Raw genomic sequence first — 18,845 nt, forward strand, 5'->3', positions numbered from 1 at the left:
TTAGATATGATCTCATGAATGGAATGCTACTACTTAGATGCGAGAACCAGTGACACCATATGCTCATACCAAATTCAACCTCCACAATTGAAATGCACAACACTCAAGATAGAAGTCAAGGGTTGTAACGGGGCTTGGGGTATTGGCTAACAAGGAAAGGTAAGGATAAACAAAAGTTCTTTAAGCAATAGTAAGTAAAGTAATGAAATTAAGACCTAGAATTCCCTTAGAATGCAGAAATCAACTTTTTAAACAAATAGGGGAGATTCTAACAACTCTTAGGGCCTAATTCATTGTTTTGGGCCCTTACTTCAACAACCAATACTTTTCAATTTTTTTCTTTCATTTTTTTTCTTTTCTTTTATTTCTTTCTTCTTTTCTCTTTTTTTTTTTTTTTTTTTTAACTGTGCCTATGGCACATAAACTCACATCAATAATCTTTCCCCCACACTTATTTCCTGCAACACATTAATCAAAAGGAATTCCTTGCTTACTATGCTTCAAGAACAAGGGTAAGGATGGTCCTAATCTAGGCTAGGTGAGGATAATGCGGGTTAACAAAGAATATGGGCTAACACGGCTCAATGGGGTTAAACTTAAACACAAAATGAGTGAAGGGCACATGGCTGTTTGGCTTTGATGGTAGTCACTACACAACTTCATCTTGAATATGTGGTATGCAAATCAATGACATGCTTTGAATGAAATGGGCATGAGTTCTAGCATTTGGAACTAAGTGATGAAACGCCTTCTAAGTAGTAACCAAGCAAAGAATAATGAGATCATGCAACGACTTTAGAAAACAATGACGCACAGATTATTACTCTCCAATTAACGTTTAGGCTCAAGTCTCACAGGGATGTATTGTTTGTTTAAGTTCCTTCCTTCAAGCATGTTACAAAAACTAATTTTTATCATTTGTGATTACATGTGAATTCGTAAACTATAACGACAACCAAGCATAAACCAAAGAGTATATCAAACGTCCATCCATGTTTGTAACTTTCTTTAACCATCATGCAATTAAAAACCAAATCCTCATCATTGTGTTGGAAGGTGACCTACGACACAAACACACAAAAACAACTCTTTTTGGGTTTTTCAAAACAATTTTTCAAATTTTTATGGGATTTTCGAATTTTTAAGTCAAAACACACTAAAACAGTTTAAAAACATTTTAAAAGAGCAAGGAACAACACTTGAAGTTATGGGTGATAAAATCCAACAAATTTGCATCAACATACTTAGTTACCCCCCCCACACTTAAATCAAACATTGTCCTCAATGTTTTAAGCTTAAAACACACCAAACAAAAGAAAACATATAAAACAGCAACTAAACATACTAAACATGGCAGAATGTATCTAACAAAGAGAAGAGTTTTAGAGATGCAAATCTGGTTATGGAGTGTAAATTCCATCTTCTCCTTGGTGATTGCAGTGAGGCTTCATCTTGAGTGATTCCACAGGCTTACTCTTGAAATGCGCTGCTCCCATCGTTGATTTTCCTTTGTGCTACTCTTGAACTGGGTAGCAGGCTTCCTTTGGTCTCCCCCGAAGGTCTGAGCTTCCTTCTTTTATCTGTTTCTTTGTTCAATCTCTGCAATTCGTATTGAAGAGGGTTAGAGGATAGCTCAGCAAAGCTAGGTAAGCAACCAGGGAATAGAGTCCAGATAGACTCCAAGTGCCGGCTGATTGCTTCTTTCACTTTGCCATGCAAGTAATATCAAGGACAAAGGAAAAGACAGGGAAAGAGCATGATATGAGATACCTTTGCTTTTGCCCTTGATGATATGAGATACCTTTGCTTTTGAAGAAGCGGTGAATGAATCAGCACATGTATTTGTGGTGCTGTTTCCTCCTGGGTCATCTGTACTCCAGGCATCTGGTATCATCTTTGGGGAAGAAGAAAGAATGGAGTATTTCGAAAGGCTTTGCTGGGAGTGCGCCTTCAGAGGTGAGAAAGAGTTGGGCATTTTCTTCAGTTCTGTCTTGCCAAAAAAAAATGAAGGTCGACATATATAGGGAATTCAATAGCAAGTGGTGATACTGTTCTTTTACCGTTGTCGACAAACATTTTGATCCCGCAAATCCGGCTTTTTGGAATAGTGACGACTCTTCGATCTTTGAAGACGCCTCTTCGATAAAGCTGCACGCGTTTTCTGAAAAGCAGATAAAGCGTCGCCGAACTTTGCGCTTGTCGGCTAAAGACGTGTAGTTGCGATGATGGCCTCCACGTGTTGAACGCGATTTCTGAAAAACTGAGGCTTTTTGAATTGGTGGACGCGTTGCCTTGGCTTTTTATAGAGCTATCGATCACCGCCAACTTACACACTCTGAAGATTTTCCATTCTTGAAACTCGTCTCCGGCCCTTTTGAAAATCTACTCCGTCCACCCCTTCTCTTTTAACTTCGTGAACAATGGCTAACTCATCCAACCCATCGAACCTTTGCTTAGATTTGAGTCTAAGCAGTGATCCGGTCGCGTCTCGTCAGGGTAAGGTATGGTGCCCGTCTTTCTTATCTTCCCATGGCCCTCTTACAGATGAAGACTCTGTGATGACGGATCCCACAACGGCTACGATAGTGGCTCGGAACCTCCTCACTCCCAAAGACAGTCAGCTGCTTTTAGGACGGTCCAATGAGTTGGCCGTTCAAGAATCCCTGGCTCTGAGTGTTCAGTGCACTGGCTCTGTGTCCAACATGGGCCAACGCCTTCTTGCTCGCTCCTGACAGGTTGAATCCTTGATGGCGGAGGTGGAGAGTCTTAAGCAGGAGATCAAACAGCTTAAGTACGAGAACCGAAGTTTGCACGTACTTGCCAACAATTATTCAACAGGCATGAAGAGGAAGCTTGATGAGCTTGATGACCGTCAACGGTTTGCAGCTTTCTTCCAGAGGCACCTCTTTCCTGGGTCATCCAGCGTTCCACCAAGGTTTGGGGCCTTGAATGATCTATCTTCGGTGCCTCCCGCTCCGATGCCTTCCGCTCCGATGCCTCTTGCTCCGATGCCTCCTGTTCCGAGAGTGTTGCCACGTAGTGGGGCCTCAAGTACACAACCTTTGTGAAGACTTCATCTTTCTGCCATGTTTTTTTTTTTTTTTTTTTTTTTTTGTAATCACCCGGAAATCAATAAACAAGCTTTATTCACTGTATTGGGTTGCCTCCCAAGTAGTGCTTTCTTTTACGTCTTGCAGCCGGACGAAGAATCCATTTACTCCAAATTGGAGCCCACGGTACCCAAGGGGGTGTCATCCACGGTGTGCTCCACAAAGTTCTCATAATAGGCCTTCAAACGATGCCCGTTCACCTTAAATTCATGTCCCGTTTTCAAGCTCTGGATTTGGACTGCACCATGAACAAAAACATTAGTAATAACAAACGGTCCAATCCACTTAGAACGTAACTTACCGGGAAACAAACGTAAACGGGAATTGAACAATAGCACTTTCTGCCCAATGGAGAAGGATTTCCCACGGATCATGTTATCATGGAAAGCTTTGGTCTTTTGCTTGTAAATGCTTACATTCTAGTACGCATCGTGCCGTATTTCATCAAGCTCATTCAATTGGAATTTCCTATGGCTTCCTGCTTCATCTAAGTGCATGTTGAACTTCTTGACGGCCCAAAGAGCTTTATGCTCCAACTCCACGGGAAGATGGCACGCCTTGCCATAGACAAGTCGAAAAGGGGACATCCCAATGGGGGTTTTGTATGCCGTACGATACGCCCAAAGTGCATCATCTAACCGTAAACTCCAATCCTTTCTTGTTGGCCCAACGGTCTTTTCTAGGATTTGCTTGATCTCTCGGTTGGAAACCTCGGCTTGGCCATTTGTTTGAGGATGGTAAGGTGTAGAAACCTTATGGTTGACACTGTATTTCCTCAATAATGCTTCAATGGTCCGGTTGGAAAAATGAGACCCTCCATCACTTATGATTACTCTCGGCATTCCAAACCTAGCAAAAATGTTAGTTTTCACGAAATCTGCAACCACCTTAGAATCGTTAGTACGGGTGGCTTTTGCTTCCACCCATTTAGAAACATAATCAACGGCTAGCAAGATATAAGTGAAACCATAAGATGATGGAAAGGGACCCATAAAGTCAATACCCCAAACATAAAAAATTTCAACATTTAGGATAGAAACCTGCGGCATTTGGTCTCTTGCAGTAATACCACCCATTCTTTGGCATTTATCACATGTTAGGCAAAACGTTTTAGCATCCTTAAAAATACTAGGCCAATAAAATCCACATTGTAACACTTTGAGGGCCGTGCGTTGTGTGCCAAAGTGCCCTCCACATGCATATGTATGACAAAAACTCAAAATTGAATGACATTCAGAATCATGCACACAACGACGTATAATCTGATCGAGACAAAATTTCCATAAGTACGGATCATCCCATACATAAAACCGTGCATCATGCCTAAGTTTGTCACGTTGGTGCCTATTGAGCTCATTTGGAAATTGTTTAGCCACCAAGTAATTCACTAAATCTGCATACCATGGTTCACTTACCTCAATGGATAGCAGCTGCTCATCGGGAAAAGTTTCAGGGATAGGTACGGCATGTTCATGCTCCTCGTGGATCATTCGGCTTAAATGATCAGCCACTACATTCTCGCTTCCTTTCTTATCCCTGATTTCAATATCAAATTCTTGAAGAAGAAGAATCCAACGGATAAGCCTCGGTTTTGCTTCCTTTTTCGTGAGCAAGTACCTCAAAGCTGCATGATCAGAATAAACGATTACTTTAGTACCAATTAAATATGAACGGAATTTATCTAAAGCAAAAACCACAGCTAGAAGTTCTTTTTCAGTCGTGGAGTAGATCAATTGGGCATCATTGAGAGTCCGAGAGGCATAGTATATGACATGCGGTCGCTTGTCTCTTCTTTGTCCTAGAATAGCTCCTAATGCATAGTCGGATGCATCGCACATGAGCTCGAACGGAAGGCTCCAATCTGGAGGTACAATAATGGGGGCCGAGACTAGCTTCTCCTTGAGTTGGTTAAATGCCAAATTACACTCTTCATCAAACTTGAATGGCACATCTTTTTGAAGCAATCGGCAAAGAGGGTTGGACATCTTGGAGAAGTCCTTGATAAAACGCCTATAGAACCCTGCATGGCCAAGAAACGAACGTACCTCTCTAACCGAAGTTGGAGAGGGTAAGTGGCGAACAAGGTCTACCTTAGATTTATCTACTTCAATGCCTTTTTCGGAAATGATATGGCCTAGAACAATACCTTGCTTAACCATGAAGTGGCATTTTTCCCAATTAAGTACAAGATTCGTTTCAACACAACGTTTCAAGATTAAAGTCAGATTATTCAAGCAATGATCAAATGAATTTCCAAACACGCTAAAATCATCCATGAATATCTCAATAATCTTCTCCACATAATCAGAGAATATACTCACCATGCATCGTTGAAACATCGCCGGAGCATTGCACAAGCCAAATGGCATGCGTCTATATGCAAAAGTGCCAAAGGGGCACGTAAATGTTGTCTTCTCTTGGTCCTCCGGAGCGATCACAATCTGGTTATATCCGGAATATCCATCAAGAAAGCAATAAAATTCATAACCAGCTAACCTTTCCAACATTTGGTCGAGGAATGGTAATGGAAAGTGATCCTTCCTTGTCATGGCATTTAACTTCCTGTAATCAATGCAAACACGCCAACCAGTCACAACACGAGTGGGGACAAGCTCTTGTTCTTCATTCTTCACCACTGTGACGCCAGACTTCTTTGGAACAACCTGCACAGGTGACACCCAACGACTATCAGAAATAGGATATATAACACCACAATCAAGTAATTTTATAACCTCATTTTTCACTACTTCCAACATAGGTGGATTAAGGCGACGTTGAGCTTCACGAGATAGCTTGGCTTCCTCCTCCAAAAGGATGCGATGCATGCACGTGGTGGGACTAATGCCTTTGATATCCGCCAAAGTCCATCCAATGGCAGATTTGTGCTCTTTTAACACCCTTATCAACTTGTCTTCTTCTTGAGCCGTGAGTAAGTTTGAAATGATGACGGGTAGCGTTTGATCTTGGCCCAAGAACACATACTTCAAGTGACTAGGTAATGGCTTTAACTCAAGTGTAGGTGGCTGCTCAGTTGATGGAAGTAACTTGTTAGTCAAAACCGAATCTAAAAGTGAGATTGGAGACTTACCAGAGTGGAAGGGCAATGACTCGAGGGCAGCGACCATTTCAAGTACTTCATCACAAGGGGGTACGGCAATATGGTCAGATTGCATGCCGTGGGTTGCCAAGACTCCCTCACACTTATTTCTTGTTCCTATGCCGTGGACTAAGGCTACCTCAAGTGCATCTTCGTTCATTTGATCCAAATGCACCTGTGCCAAATAATCAACAATATCAATAGCAAAACAAGAATGGTCCTCAATTGGATGTTTAATGGTTTCAGAAAGATTAAAATGAATAATGTCCCCATCAAACTCCATGGTCAATGTTCCCGTATACACATCAATCTTTGTTCTTGCTGTTTTCATGAAGGGACGGCCTAGCAAGATTGGCAATGATGGAGCATGGCTTGAATCCTCCATGTCTAAAACATAGAAATCTGCGGGGAAAATAAGGTGATTGACCTGCACTAAAACATCCTCAAGGACTCCCTTGGGATAAGCGTTAGAACGATCGGCCAATTGAATTATAACGCCATCTTGTTTTAACTCACCAAGGTTCATTGATGCATAAATGGAATAAGGCATGACATTTATGGATGCACCTAAATCAAGCATGGCATGTTCAAAACGATTATGTCCAATCACACAAGGAATCGTGAAACTACCGGGGTCTTTGCACTTGGTAGGTAGTTTATGTTGCAAAACAGCGGACACATTCTCGCTTACCTTTACTACCTCTTTGTTTGCCCTTCTTCTCTTTGTATTGCATAGGTCCTTGAGGAATTTAGCATATTTTGGAACTTGTTTGATTGCATCGAGAAGCGGTATGTTCACTTGCACCTTCCGGAACGTTTCAAAAATGTCCTTCTCGCTTTCTTCCTTTTTTTCTTGCATGAACCTGCGAGGAAAAGGTACATTGGGCATATTAGGACGTGAAGTACATGAATTTGAACTTAAATTACCTGATTTGGCCGAGTTAGGGTGATTGGGGGCCTGCGGCATTGGGTTTTTCACTCTTTCCGTGGGTGAGCTAGACACTTCCTCAGGTTGTGTCGTCTCTTCATCTACTTCCTGGGCAGATTTGGGATTGTTTGGCTCGGTCCCAACTTCTTTTCCACCCCTTAGGGTGATGGCCTTGGCGGATTCGAATCCTCCCTTTGGATTGACTGTGGTTGAGCTAGGAAGCTTTCCTTGCTCTCTAATCTGTCCAAGGAACTCAGAAATCTGCCCTATTTGTTTCTTCATATCCATCATCTCCTTCTCGTTATTTTCTATCCGGTTGTTTTGATTTTGCAACCCCTGCGAAATAGAGGTTAGTAATTGCATAGCTTGATTACTTTCCAAGGACGTACCTGAATGAGATGATGCCGAAGGTTGTTGGGATTGTTGGGGTGCATACGGCTTGGAATAAAAACCAGGGGGGTTTGGCCTAAATCCTCCTTGTTGGGCAGCTTGTTGTGGCTCCCTCCATTTGAAGTTTGGATGGTCCCTCCATCCGGCATTGTAAGTGTTCGAGTATGAGTTGTTTTGATTTTGTCCTTGGAAACCAATTGCATTGGCAGATTCCCACCCACCATTCTCGATTAGTTGAGGGCACTTGTCGGATGGATGCCCTTGAATTGAGCACACGCCACAAACTTGGTGTTCTTGTGCTTTTAGACCAATCACAACCTGAGAAACAAGAGAAGTAAGATTAGCAAGTTGTGATTGAATTTCAGAAATAGCACTCACCTCATTTACACTTTGTTGCCGTGGGGCTTCCCTTTGGCCCACTCCTTCATATTGTTGAGCGTTGAGCGCTCGGTTGGCTATGAGAATCTTGGCATCCCTTGGTGTTTTGTCCACCAATGCTCCTCCCGCTGAGGCATCAAGCATTTGACGTTCGATAGGAAGGAGGCCCTCATAGAAATATTGAAGGAGAAGTTCCTCCTTCATTTGATGTTGAGGACATGAAGCTACAAGGCCCTTGAAGCGCTCATGATAAGCCGGGAATGTCTCACCATGATTCTGTTGAATACCACTAATTTTCTTCCGTAGGAGAATCACTCTCGAAGTAGGGAAGAATTTCTCCAAGAAAGCACGCTTCATACTCTCCCACGAAGTCACAGTTTCCGGGGCTAGTTCATAGAGCCAATCTTTGGCCTTGTCCATAAGTGAAAAGGGAAAGGCCTTCATCTTCAATATACTCCCATCCACAGTGACGGGGGTCATGCTCGAACAAACCACCTCGAACTCCTTCAAGTGTTTGTTGGGGTCTTCCATAGACAAGCCATGGAATTTTGGAATATGGTGTAACAAACTGGATTTGAGTTCAAACACCTCAGTCGTCCCCTCTGCAGCCGTGGGGTATTGGATACAAAGAGGCAATGCATTATCCAAACCCGAGGCCGAAAGCTCCTTGATGGTTCTATTATCTGCTGCCATGGCTTGTTCTTCTTCAAAAATCTGATCAGTGGGCTTTTCTTCTATACCTTCTTCGTCCTCTTTAAGCCCAGGTTGTGGTGGAGGTTGTGGTGGCTCTTGTTGACTCCTCGTTCTCCTCAAAGTGCGTTCAAAATCACCGTCAAAGTCGGAGATGTTCTCTATAATAGGCCGAGAGCTACGAGTCATACACAGTACCTGAAAAACAAGAAAACAAACAAACTAAGAATCTGAAATAAGAATGCACGAAAAACAAAAAAATAAATAAAATAAAAATAAAGACAAAGGATTAGCAAAGTTGCTAATCCCCGGCAACGGCGCCAAAATTTGATGCGAGAATTACTTGACACTCAAATTAAACCCTCGTTTGACAATTGTAGTAGAATGGATAAGTGAGGGATCGTTCTAGACCGGGGATTAGGAGGGCTTGCTAAAACCTTCTAAATTGACTTAAGAACGTAAAAACAATATAAAACACTAAACTAGACTCAAAGAATGCAAAACTAAAATTTAAAACATTAAGACAAACCAAAAGACTCAAAACTAATTTTGGACGAATTTAAGATTATGGCTTGATTCAAAATACTTTAAAACATAAACTAAACAGATTCTAAGCACTAAAGAACAAGAAAGTAAAAGGGGGGGGGGGGAAGTTTTGATTTGACGAAAATTGAAATAACAAAACAAGTTAATAAACTCAGCGGAATGTAAATATGAATTTGTGATGGAATGAATGGAATGAAGGCTAGCTAAGGGGTTCTTCTCCACACAAGTTATACTTGCATACAAGATTGATTCTCAGTTGGTCTTTCGATAAATTATGAAACTCAACACTCCGGATTAATTAGGTCCGCTTAAATTAACCGTCAAGTTTTCCTTAAGTTAATGAATTGGATGGGTTTGCGCAACGCAATTCACAACATTCTCCAAAAGTCCTTTACGTGAACAGCACAATAAAGATACAATCAAAGATCATTAAGTATTATGAAAACTATAAGTGTTGACGAGGCATTCGTTACTATGATGAGCATGAAACTCGTGCCAAGAATTCATTTAACGCGATTGTTTATAAGCAACCTCCACTACTTGTGAATATAAGTTCATAACGATTAGGTGAAAATCACTTATATTCTAGCGTCATATTTATGCATGAAAATTAAGCGCGCATTCTTAATAAACATTCATAAATAAGTTATCAATCAAACGGTTAAACAAATTGAATCCACAACTTATGAAATTCCAACGAAAGTTAATCAATTCATATTGCAAATATAAACATAGTTTCGAATCACCCCCTAGCTAAAGGGGGTTTAGTTCCTCATAACTTTGAAATCAAAGAAACACCTAAACATTCCAACAACTCAAAACTTGAATTGTATGAACGTTTAAGCACTCTTCTCTTCCATTCCTTATACGTACAAAACAAAGAGAATTAAAATGAAACTTTGAAATCAAAGAAACACCTAAACATTCCAACAACTCAAACTTGAATTGTATGAACGTTTAGGCACTCTTCTCTTCCTCGTTGTTGTAGCACAAGGTTTAAGGATAGGTTGTGTGATGGTATGAAGTGTTTTTGAGGGATGGGAAGTGGTTGGATAGTGGCTGCAATGGAGGAGAAAAACTGAACAGAAATGGAAGGGGAAGTGTTTGTGTATTGCAATGGAAAATGAGATCCTTGGTGAATGGAATGAATGGGTATTTATAGGAGGATTAGAGAAGTGAATGGATGTTTGTTTAAGGTATTTGTGGGAAGGAATAATGGGATGAAAGGTAATGGAATGAATGGCTTAGAATATTTTATTTTGGGTGCACGGTTTAGGATTAGAATATGGGAAAGAATGGAGTGAATGTTAGGTCTTTAGGTTATGGAATGAATATGGTGCAGCGGCTTTTGGAATGGTGGAGGTAATGCACGGGTTTTTGTATTGATTTTCTGGTTTATGGCTGAATAGAAAATATATTAGGGTGTTGAATGCACGAAAGGGATGAATAATGGGATGGTGGCTAATTAGGGTGATAATTCAATGGAAGGCCACGGATGGAATGAATATGGGATATATGGTGGCTGAAAAAAAAATGAATTAAAGTGCATCAATTTGAATTAGGGTGCGGCTTCAACTTATTGTAGAACTAGGGTTAATAGGGTTAGGGTTTAAATGCATAAAAGGGCCTAAAATGCCCCCCCTTGCATGGCAAGGGAAGGAACTTGGGCTAAAGCCCACGGCATTGGTTGGAATTTGGGCTAGGGCATTCGTTTTGTGTCCTAAAGCGCCTACAAGGACTTCAAAGTGGCTAGAAAATACGGACGTTTAAGATTAGGAAAGGTTACCAAAACGGGAAACTTAGGGTTAACTTTCCTAAAATAGGAAACCTTGTTTGAGTAGGATTCCTCGTTTTGGTAAGAATTCATCGTTGGAGTAGGAATTCGTTGTTTCTTCAAGTCTTCAACTCATTCATTCCTCTTTCGCTCCAAAAAGCTCCACTTTGCATCTTCTTGCACACTTTGGCCTTATAATCTGAAAATACACAAAAGTGGCCTTAAACACTGAAATAGATAAGTAAACACAACATAAATGCACGAGAACAAGCTAATTAAGTCGCATGAATATGCTCCTATCAGTAAGTCGCCTAAATATGCTCCTATCAAATTCCCCCACACTTAGCTTTTGCTAGTCCTCGAGCAAAACAAAACAAACGAAACCACAAACAACACAAAACACATTCCAAAACCTTCCAACATGTACCTCAGGGATTTCCATCGAACATGACACATTAAAGAACATCATTCCCACGGTTTTTTTAAGTTTTCTTTACACTTCAACAAACACTTAATCATAGTTACCACTTATTAGTTCACATATAATCAATTAAAACAATGTTTTGAATGTAGTAACATGCCTTAGAGAATTCCCTCAATTCCTCACTAGAATGCACTCTATTTTCACACAGATTTTCTAACTTCACACCCTACACTAGGTATATGTGAGAAGATTGATGTAAATACGAAGACTAAAACTCACATATGTTATATCAAAGAAAGCATTTTCTGGATTTGCGACAATGACATGAATATGATCTCAAGAATAGAATGCTACTACTTAGAATGAGAACCAGTAATTCCATATGCTCATACCAAATTAAAACTCCACATATTGAACACATAACATCAAGATAGAAGTTGAGGGTTGTAACGGGGCTAAGGGTAATGGTTAACAAAGAAAGGTAAAGGATAAACAAAGGTTCTTAAAGCAATAGGAAGCAAAGTAATGAAATTGACAATTAAACTCACTTTTAATGGCAGAAATCAACTTTTAAACACAAGGGAAGATTCATGCAACATTTTAGGGTCAAATTCACTCTTTTGGACCCTTCATTCAATAACCAACACTTGTGAGTTCTTTCTCACTTATTTTTCAACTCTTTTTCTTTCTTTTCACCACTTTTTTATTTTCTTTTTATTTTTTCACGAATTTTTTTTCTTTATTTCCTTCTTTTGCCGTGCCCTCTCATCTTCCCCCACACTCATTTTCTGCAATATATTGATCAAAGGAGTTCATTCTAAGTCGTGCTTCACTATCCTTTAAGAACAAAGGTATGGAAAGTCCTTATCTAGGCTAGGTAAGGATGGTGTGGCTAACAAAGAAAATAGGCTTGAAAGGCTCAAAAGGGGTAATCCTACAATACATATGAAAAGGGTTAGGCTTTTTGGCTTTGGCTTGACTAACAACTTCATCTTAATGTATGTTATGCAATCAATATCATGCTTTGAATGAAATGGGCATGAGTTCTAGTATTTGGAACTATAATGACATACATTCCAAGTAGCAACCAAGCAAAGAATGATGAGATCATGCAACGACTTTAGAAAACAAGAAATCACAGATTATACTCTCCAAAGAACGTTATAGGCTCAAGTCTCTCAAGGATGTAGCTTTAGTTTGAGTTCCTTCCTTCAAGCATGTTACAAAAACTGATTTTTTTTTTTTTGTAATTACATGTGAATTCATAAGCTATAACCATAACCAAGCATAAACCAAAGCATAAATCAACTTCCAGCCATGTTTACAACATTCTTTAATAGTCATGCAATTAAAAACCAAATCCTCATCATTGTGTTGGAAGGTAACCTAAGACACAAACACACAAAAACAACTCTTTTTGGGCTTTTCAAAACTGTTTTGTAATTGTTTTTTTTTTTGTAAATTTTCGGATTTTCTGAACAAAAGACACGAAAACACTTCAAAACACTCTAAAAACACTTAAAAACAGTGAGAAACAACATTATAAGTGATAGGTGATAAAATCCCACAAAAATCATGTAAAATCATGCAAAAACAACTTGTTTACCCCCCCCCCCCCCCAACACTTAAATCAAGCATTGTCCTCAATGTTTCAAACAAAGACTCACATTCAAACAAACAATATAAACTAACTAACATGATGAAATAAAAACAGTAAAGTGATAGGGATTTAGGAACGCAAATCTGATTTTGTGGCATGAATTGTTGAATTGCCCAAATCCTCTCTAGTTGAATGCATGGGTGGCCTCCCAAGAAGCGCTTGCTTTAACGTCGTGCAGCTGGACGAACATTCTTCTTATCCTCAATTAGAGCCCACGGCATGGAGGGTGATGTCCTCCACAACTTGCCCTTCAACATTTGCATAATAGGGCTTCAAACGATGCCCATTCACCTTGAATTCTTGGCCATTCCTCAAGCTTTGGATTTGAACTGCGCCATATGGAAAAACATTAGTAACAACAAAAGGTCCAATCCACTTAGAACGTAACTTTCCAGGAAATAAACGAAGGCGAGAATTAAAAAGTAAAACTTTTTGCCCTATGGAGAATGTTTTGCTTCGGATCATCTTGTCATGGAAAGCCTTGGTCTTTTCCTTGTAAATGCAAGCATTCTCATATGCTTCACGCCTAAGCTCCTCAAGTTCATTCAATTGCAACTTTCTATGCATTCCAGCCGCATCGATGTCCATGTTGAATGTCTTGATCGCCCAATGAGCCTTGTGTTCTAACTCCACGGGGAGATGACATGGCTTGCCATAGACTAGCCGAAAATGGGACATCCCTATGGGTGTTTTGTAAGCCGTTCTATAAGCCCATAATGCATCCTCCAAACGCACGCTCCAATCTTTTCTTGTTGGCCCAACAGTCTTCTCCAAGATTTGTTTGATTTCTCTATTGGACACCTCGGCTTGGCCATTGGTTTGAGGATGGTAAGGTGTTGAAACCTTATGTGTGACTTGATACTTCTTGAGCAAGGCCTCTATGGTACGATTACAAAAGTGAGATCCTCCATCACTAATAAGCACTTTAGGCATCCCAAATCTAGCAAAGATGTGAGTTTTTATAAAATCTGCAACAACTCGAGAATCATTAGTACGGGTGGCCTTGGCTTCCACCCATTTTGAGACATAATCCACCGCAAGCAAAATATAAGTAAAACCAAACGAAGATGGGAAAGGGCCCATGAAATCAATGCCCCAAACATAAAAAATTTCAACATTAAAGATGGGTGTTTGCGGCATTTGGTCCCTTGCACCTATATTTCCCATTCGTTGACAACGATCACAAGTTAAACAAAAAGTTCTAGCATCTTTAAAGATTGTAGGCCAATAAAAACCACATTGTAACACCTTAAGGGCAGTGCGTTGTGTGCCAAAATGTCCACCACATGCATAAGTGTGACAAAAGGTTAGAATCGAATTAAACTCACAATCATGCACACAACGACGAACAATCTGATCTGCACAAAACTTCCACAAATATGGGTCATCCCATACATAAAACCGTGCCTCTTTCTTAAGCTTATCACGTTGGTGCCTAGCTATGGTACTTGGAACATGTTTTGACACCAAAAAGTTCACCAAATCGGCATACCAAGGTTCACATACCTTAATGGACAACAATTGCTCATCAGGGAATGTCTCTTGGATGGGTAAAAAGCCCTCATTGCACACCAAACGACTTAGATGGTCAGCCACCACGTTCTCACTCCCCTTCTTGTCTCGAATTTCAATGTCAAACTCTTGGAGAAGAAGCATCCATCGAATTAGCCTTGGTTTGGCCTCGTTTTTGGTGAATAAGTACCTTAGAGTTGCATGGTCAGAATATACAATCACTTTAGTGCCAAGTAAATATGAACAAAACTTATCTAAAGCAAACACAACGGCAAGAAGTTCTTTTTCAGTGGTAGAGTAGTTTAATTGAGCATCATTTAAGGTCCGGGAAGCATAATATATGACGTGTGGTTGCTTATTCTTCCTTTGGCCCAAAACAGCCCCTATTGGATAATTAGATGCATCACACATTAGCTCAAAAGGCAACGTCCAACCTGGTGGAATGATAATGGGTGCCGTGGTAAGCATGTCTTTGAGATGCTTGAATGCCTTCTCACACTCCTCGTTGAACTCGAAGGCCATTTCTTTTTGTAGGAGGCGGCATAGGGGTTGTGCTATCTTGGAGAAATCCTTGATAAATCGCCTATAGAATCCTGCATGGCCAAGAAAAGAACGAACCTTTCTAACCGAAGTAGGAGAGGGTAAGTAACGTACAAGATCTATTTTAGACTTATCAACTTCAATTCCTTTTTCAGAGATGATATGACCCAAAACTATGCCTTGTTTGACCATAAAATGACATTTTTCCCAATTCAAAACAAGGTTAGTTTCCATGCATTTTTCAAGATTAAAGTAAGATTATGCAAACAATCATCAAATGAGTCTCCAAACACACTAAAATCGTCCATAAACACTTCAATTATTTTCTCAACGTAATCCGAGAATATACTTACCATGCATCGTTGGAAAGTAGCCGGTGCATTGCACAAACCAAATGGCATACGACGATATGCAAAAGTACCAAATGGACAAGTAAGGTGGTCGTTTCTTGATCATCCGGCGCTATGACAATTTTATTATGACCCGAATAACCATCAAGAAAGCAATAAAAGGAATGACTGGCTAACCTTTCAAGCATTTGATCGATGAATGGCAAAGGGAAGTGATATTTCCTTGTTGTGGCATTTAGCTTCCTATAGTCAATGCACACTCTCCAACCGGTTTGAATGCGTGTAGGCACAAGTTCATTCTCTTCATTCTTCACCACCGTGACTCCGGACTTCTTGGGAATTACTTGGATCGGTGAAACCCAACAACTATCCGAGATAGGATAGATGACGCCACAATCAAGTAATTTGATGATCTCCTTCTTCACGACTTCCATCATTGGTGGGTTGAGTCGACGTTGGGCTTCCCTTGATGGTTTGGCGCCTTCTTCCATGAGAATTCGATGCATGCATGTGGTAGGGCTTATGCCCTTGATATCAGCCAAAGTCCACCCAATGGTCGTCTTGTGCTCTTTGAGAACCCTCACCAATTTCTCCTCCTCTTGTGCAGTGAGTGATGATGCTACAATGACGGGCAATGTGTCTTGCTTGCCCAAGAACACATACTTCAAGTGATTTGGCGATGGTTTGAGCTCAAGGGTAGGTGGTTGTTCTATAGAAGGAAGCAACTTGTTAGTTGAAATTGGGATTGAAATTGGACTAGGGGACTTACCTTGGAGCCGTGGCAACGACTCTAGGGTTGCCACAGTCTCAATTACTTCCTCATCAAAGGCCACGGCATGGTAGTGCAATTGTGTGACGTGGGTTGCTATGGTAGCAGCCATGTGATCCTTCACTTCTATGCCATTTGTAATGACCGTTTAAAGTGCATCTCCATGTAATTGTCCAAGGATGCAAGTAGGGATCGTTCTAGACCGGGGATTAGGAGGGCTTGCTAAAACCTCTAAATTGACTCAAAAACATAAAAACAAAGTTAAAAACGTTCACAAAGACTCAAAGGACTCAAAACAGGTTCAAAAGACTCAAAACTGCCTAAAAACACTAACTAGGCAGTTTCTGACCTTAAACACAAATTTGGACGAATTTAAGATCAAAGGTTGATTCAAAACACTTTAAAACACAAATTAAGACACTTTAACACTAAACTAGACTCAAAGAATGCAAAACTAAAAGTTAAAACACTTAAACAAACCTAAAACCCAAAACAGCAACTAGAAGACTCAAAACTGCCTAAAAACCACTTTCTGGGCAGTTTTGAGCACCTACACTAATTTGGACGAAATTGGATGAAAACTTGAATCAAAATACTTAGAAACACAAATCAAAACACTTTCTAACTAATCTAAGACTTCAAATTAAAGGGGGATTTGTTTTGGAGGAAAATTGAAATAACGAAACAAGTTAATAAACTAGACAGAATGTAAATATGAAATTGATGAAATGGAATGAATGGATGCTAGCCAAGGGGTTCATCTCCACACATGTTACACTTGCATAATAAAAAGATTTCCAATTGCATTTCAATAAATTATGAAACTCATCACCCCGGGTTAATTAGGTCCGCTTAAATTAACCTTCAAATCTTCCTAACGTTATTGAATTGGATGATTGCATACGACAACCCAAAACATTTCCCACAAGTCCCCTACATGATTGCATAATAGAGATACAAGCAAGAATCATTACGCTCTATGAAAATTATAAGTGTTGACGAGGCATTCGTTACTATGATTGCATGAAACTTATGCCAAGAATTCGTTTAACGCGATTGTTTATAAGCAACCTCCACTACTTGTGAATATAAGTTCGTAACTATTAGGTGAAACTCACTTATATTCTAGCGTCATATTCATGCATGAAAATTAAGCGTGCACTCTCAATAAACATACATAAATAAGTTATCAATCAAACAGTTAAACAAATTGAATCCACGATTTATGAAATGCAATTAGAAGTAATCAAATCAAAACGCAAGCATAAACATATATTTCGAATCCCCCCCTAGCCAAAGGGGGGTTTAGTTCCTCATGATACAAAACAAAGAGAATCAAAGAAACACCTAAACATTCCAACAACTCAAACTTGAATTGTATGAACGTTTAGGCCCTCTTCTCTTCCATTCCTCATTCGTACAAAACAAAGAGTATTGAAATTAAACATTGAAATCAAAGAAACACCTAAACATTCCAACAACTCACTTGAATTGTATGAACGTTTAGGTCCTCTTATCTTCCTCTTCGTTGTAGCACAAGGTCTAATGGATAGTTTGATGGTGTGAATGGTTTGGGGAGTGGTGAAAATGGAAGGAGGAGGCCACGGCAATGGGATGATTTCTGGTGTGGTGTTTAGATTATTAGGGAGAGAGCATGGCACAAGGGAATGGTTGGTGTTTATGACTGAAATGTGTATGGAAGAATGAGATGAATTGAATGAATGCAATGCATGGTTTTATAGGGAGAGAAGGGATGGGAGAACATGTGAATGGCAGCTAGGAATGATTAAAGAAGGGAATGCATGTGTAATGACTGATGCGAGAATTATACGCACACAAATTAAACACTCTTTTTGTCAATTGTAGTATAAGTATAAGTAGGGATCGTTCTGGACCGGGGATTAGGAGGGATTGTTAATCTCTTGGAAACTGACTCAAAAACGTAAAAACAAGATAAAACACTAAACTAGACTCAAAGAATGTGAAACTAAACGTTAAAACACTAAGACAAACCAAAAGACTCAAAATGCTTTAAAAACACAAACTAAATTGATTTCTAACTAAATTGAACAATAAAGTAAAGGGGGATTGGATTTGGACGACTTTAAACTAAAAATGGAAACTTGGAAACAAAACAAATTGTAAATATGGATTTGACGGAAATGAATGGATGGGAAGCTAGCTAAGGGGTTCATCTCCACAAATGTTATACTTGCATACAAAACGATGTCTAATTGCTTTTCAATAAACCATGAATTCTCAACGCCCCGGGTTAATTAGGTCCGCTTAAATTAACCGTCAAGTTTTCCTTAAGTTAATGAATTGGATGATTGCATACGACAATCCAAAGCATTCCTCACAAGTTCCCTACATGAATTGCATAATAGAGATACAAGCAAGAATCATTAAGCATCATGAAAACTATAAGTGTTGACGAGGCATTCGTTACTATGATTGCATGAAACTTATGCCAAGAATATGTTTAACACGATTGTTTATAAGCAACCTCCACTACTTGTGAATATAAGTTCATAACTATTACGTGAAACTCACTTATATTCTAGCGTCAAATTCATGCATGAAAATTAAGCGTTCATTCTTAATAAACATACATAAATAGGTTATCAATCAAACAGTTAAACAAATTGAATTCACAACTTATGAAACGTAATTAAAA

The 18,845-nt window shown here is 39.7% G+C and overlaps 1 protein-coding gene across 1 annotated transcript in view; it reads right to left on the reverse strand.

Moving 5' to 3' along the window:
* Window positions 1-6,391: 6,391 nt before the first annotated feature.
* The window catches only part of LOC125479610, a gene marked incomplete at its 3' end in the record, with an annotated part of 36,186 nt that continues 23,732 nt past the window's right edge, over window positions 6,392-18,845 (reverse strand). Inside the window, exons 7-8 of the mRNA XM_048589142.1 lie at window positions 7,988-8,479; window positions 6,392-7,099 (exon numbers count right to left, since the gene is read on the reverse strand). Of these exons, the coding sequence (XP_048445099.1) occupies window positions 6,392-7,099; window positions 7,988-8,479 (1,200 nt within the window). The remainder of the gene's footprint in view (window positions 7,100-7,987; window positions 8,480-18,845) is intronic.

This window comes from the organism of the source record quoted next, unplaced genomic scaffold (genome assembly GCF_019419815.1).
Source record: "Pyrus x bretschneideri cultivar Hongxiangsu unplaced genomic scaffold, Pyrus_bretschneideri_v1 Contig3, whole genome shotgun sequence".
Classification (NCBI taxonomy): Eukaryota; Viridiplantae; Streptophyta; class Magnoliopsida; order Rosales; family Rosaceae; genus Pyrus; species Pyrus x bretschneideri.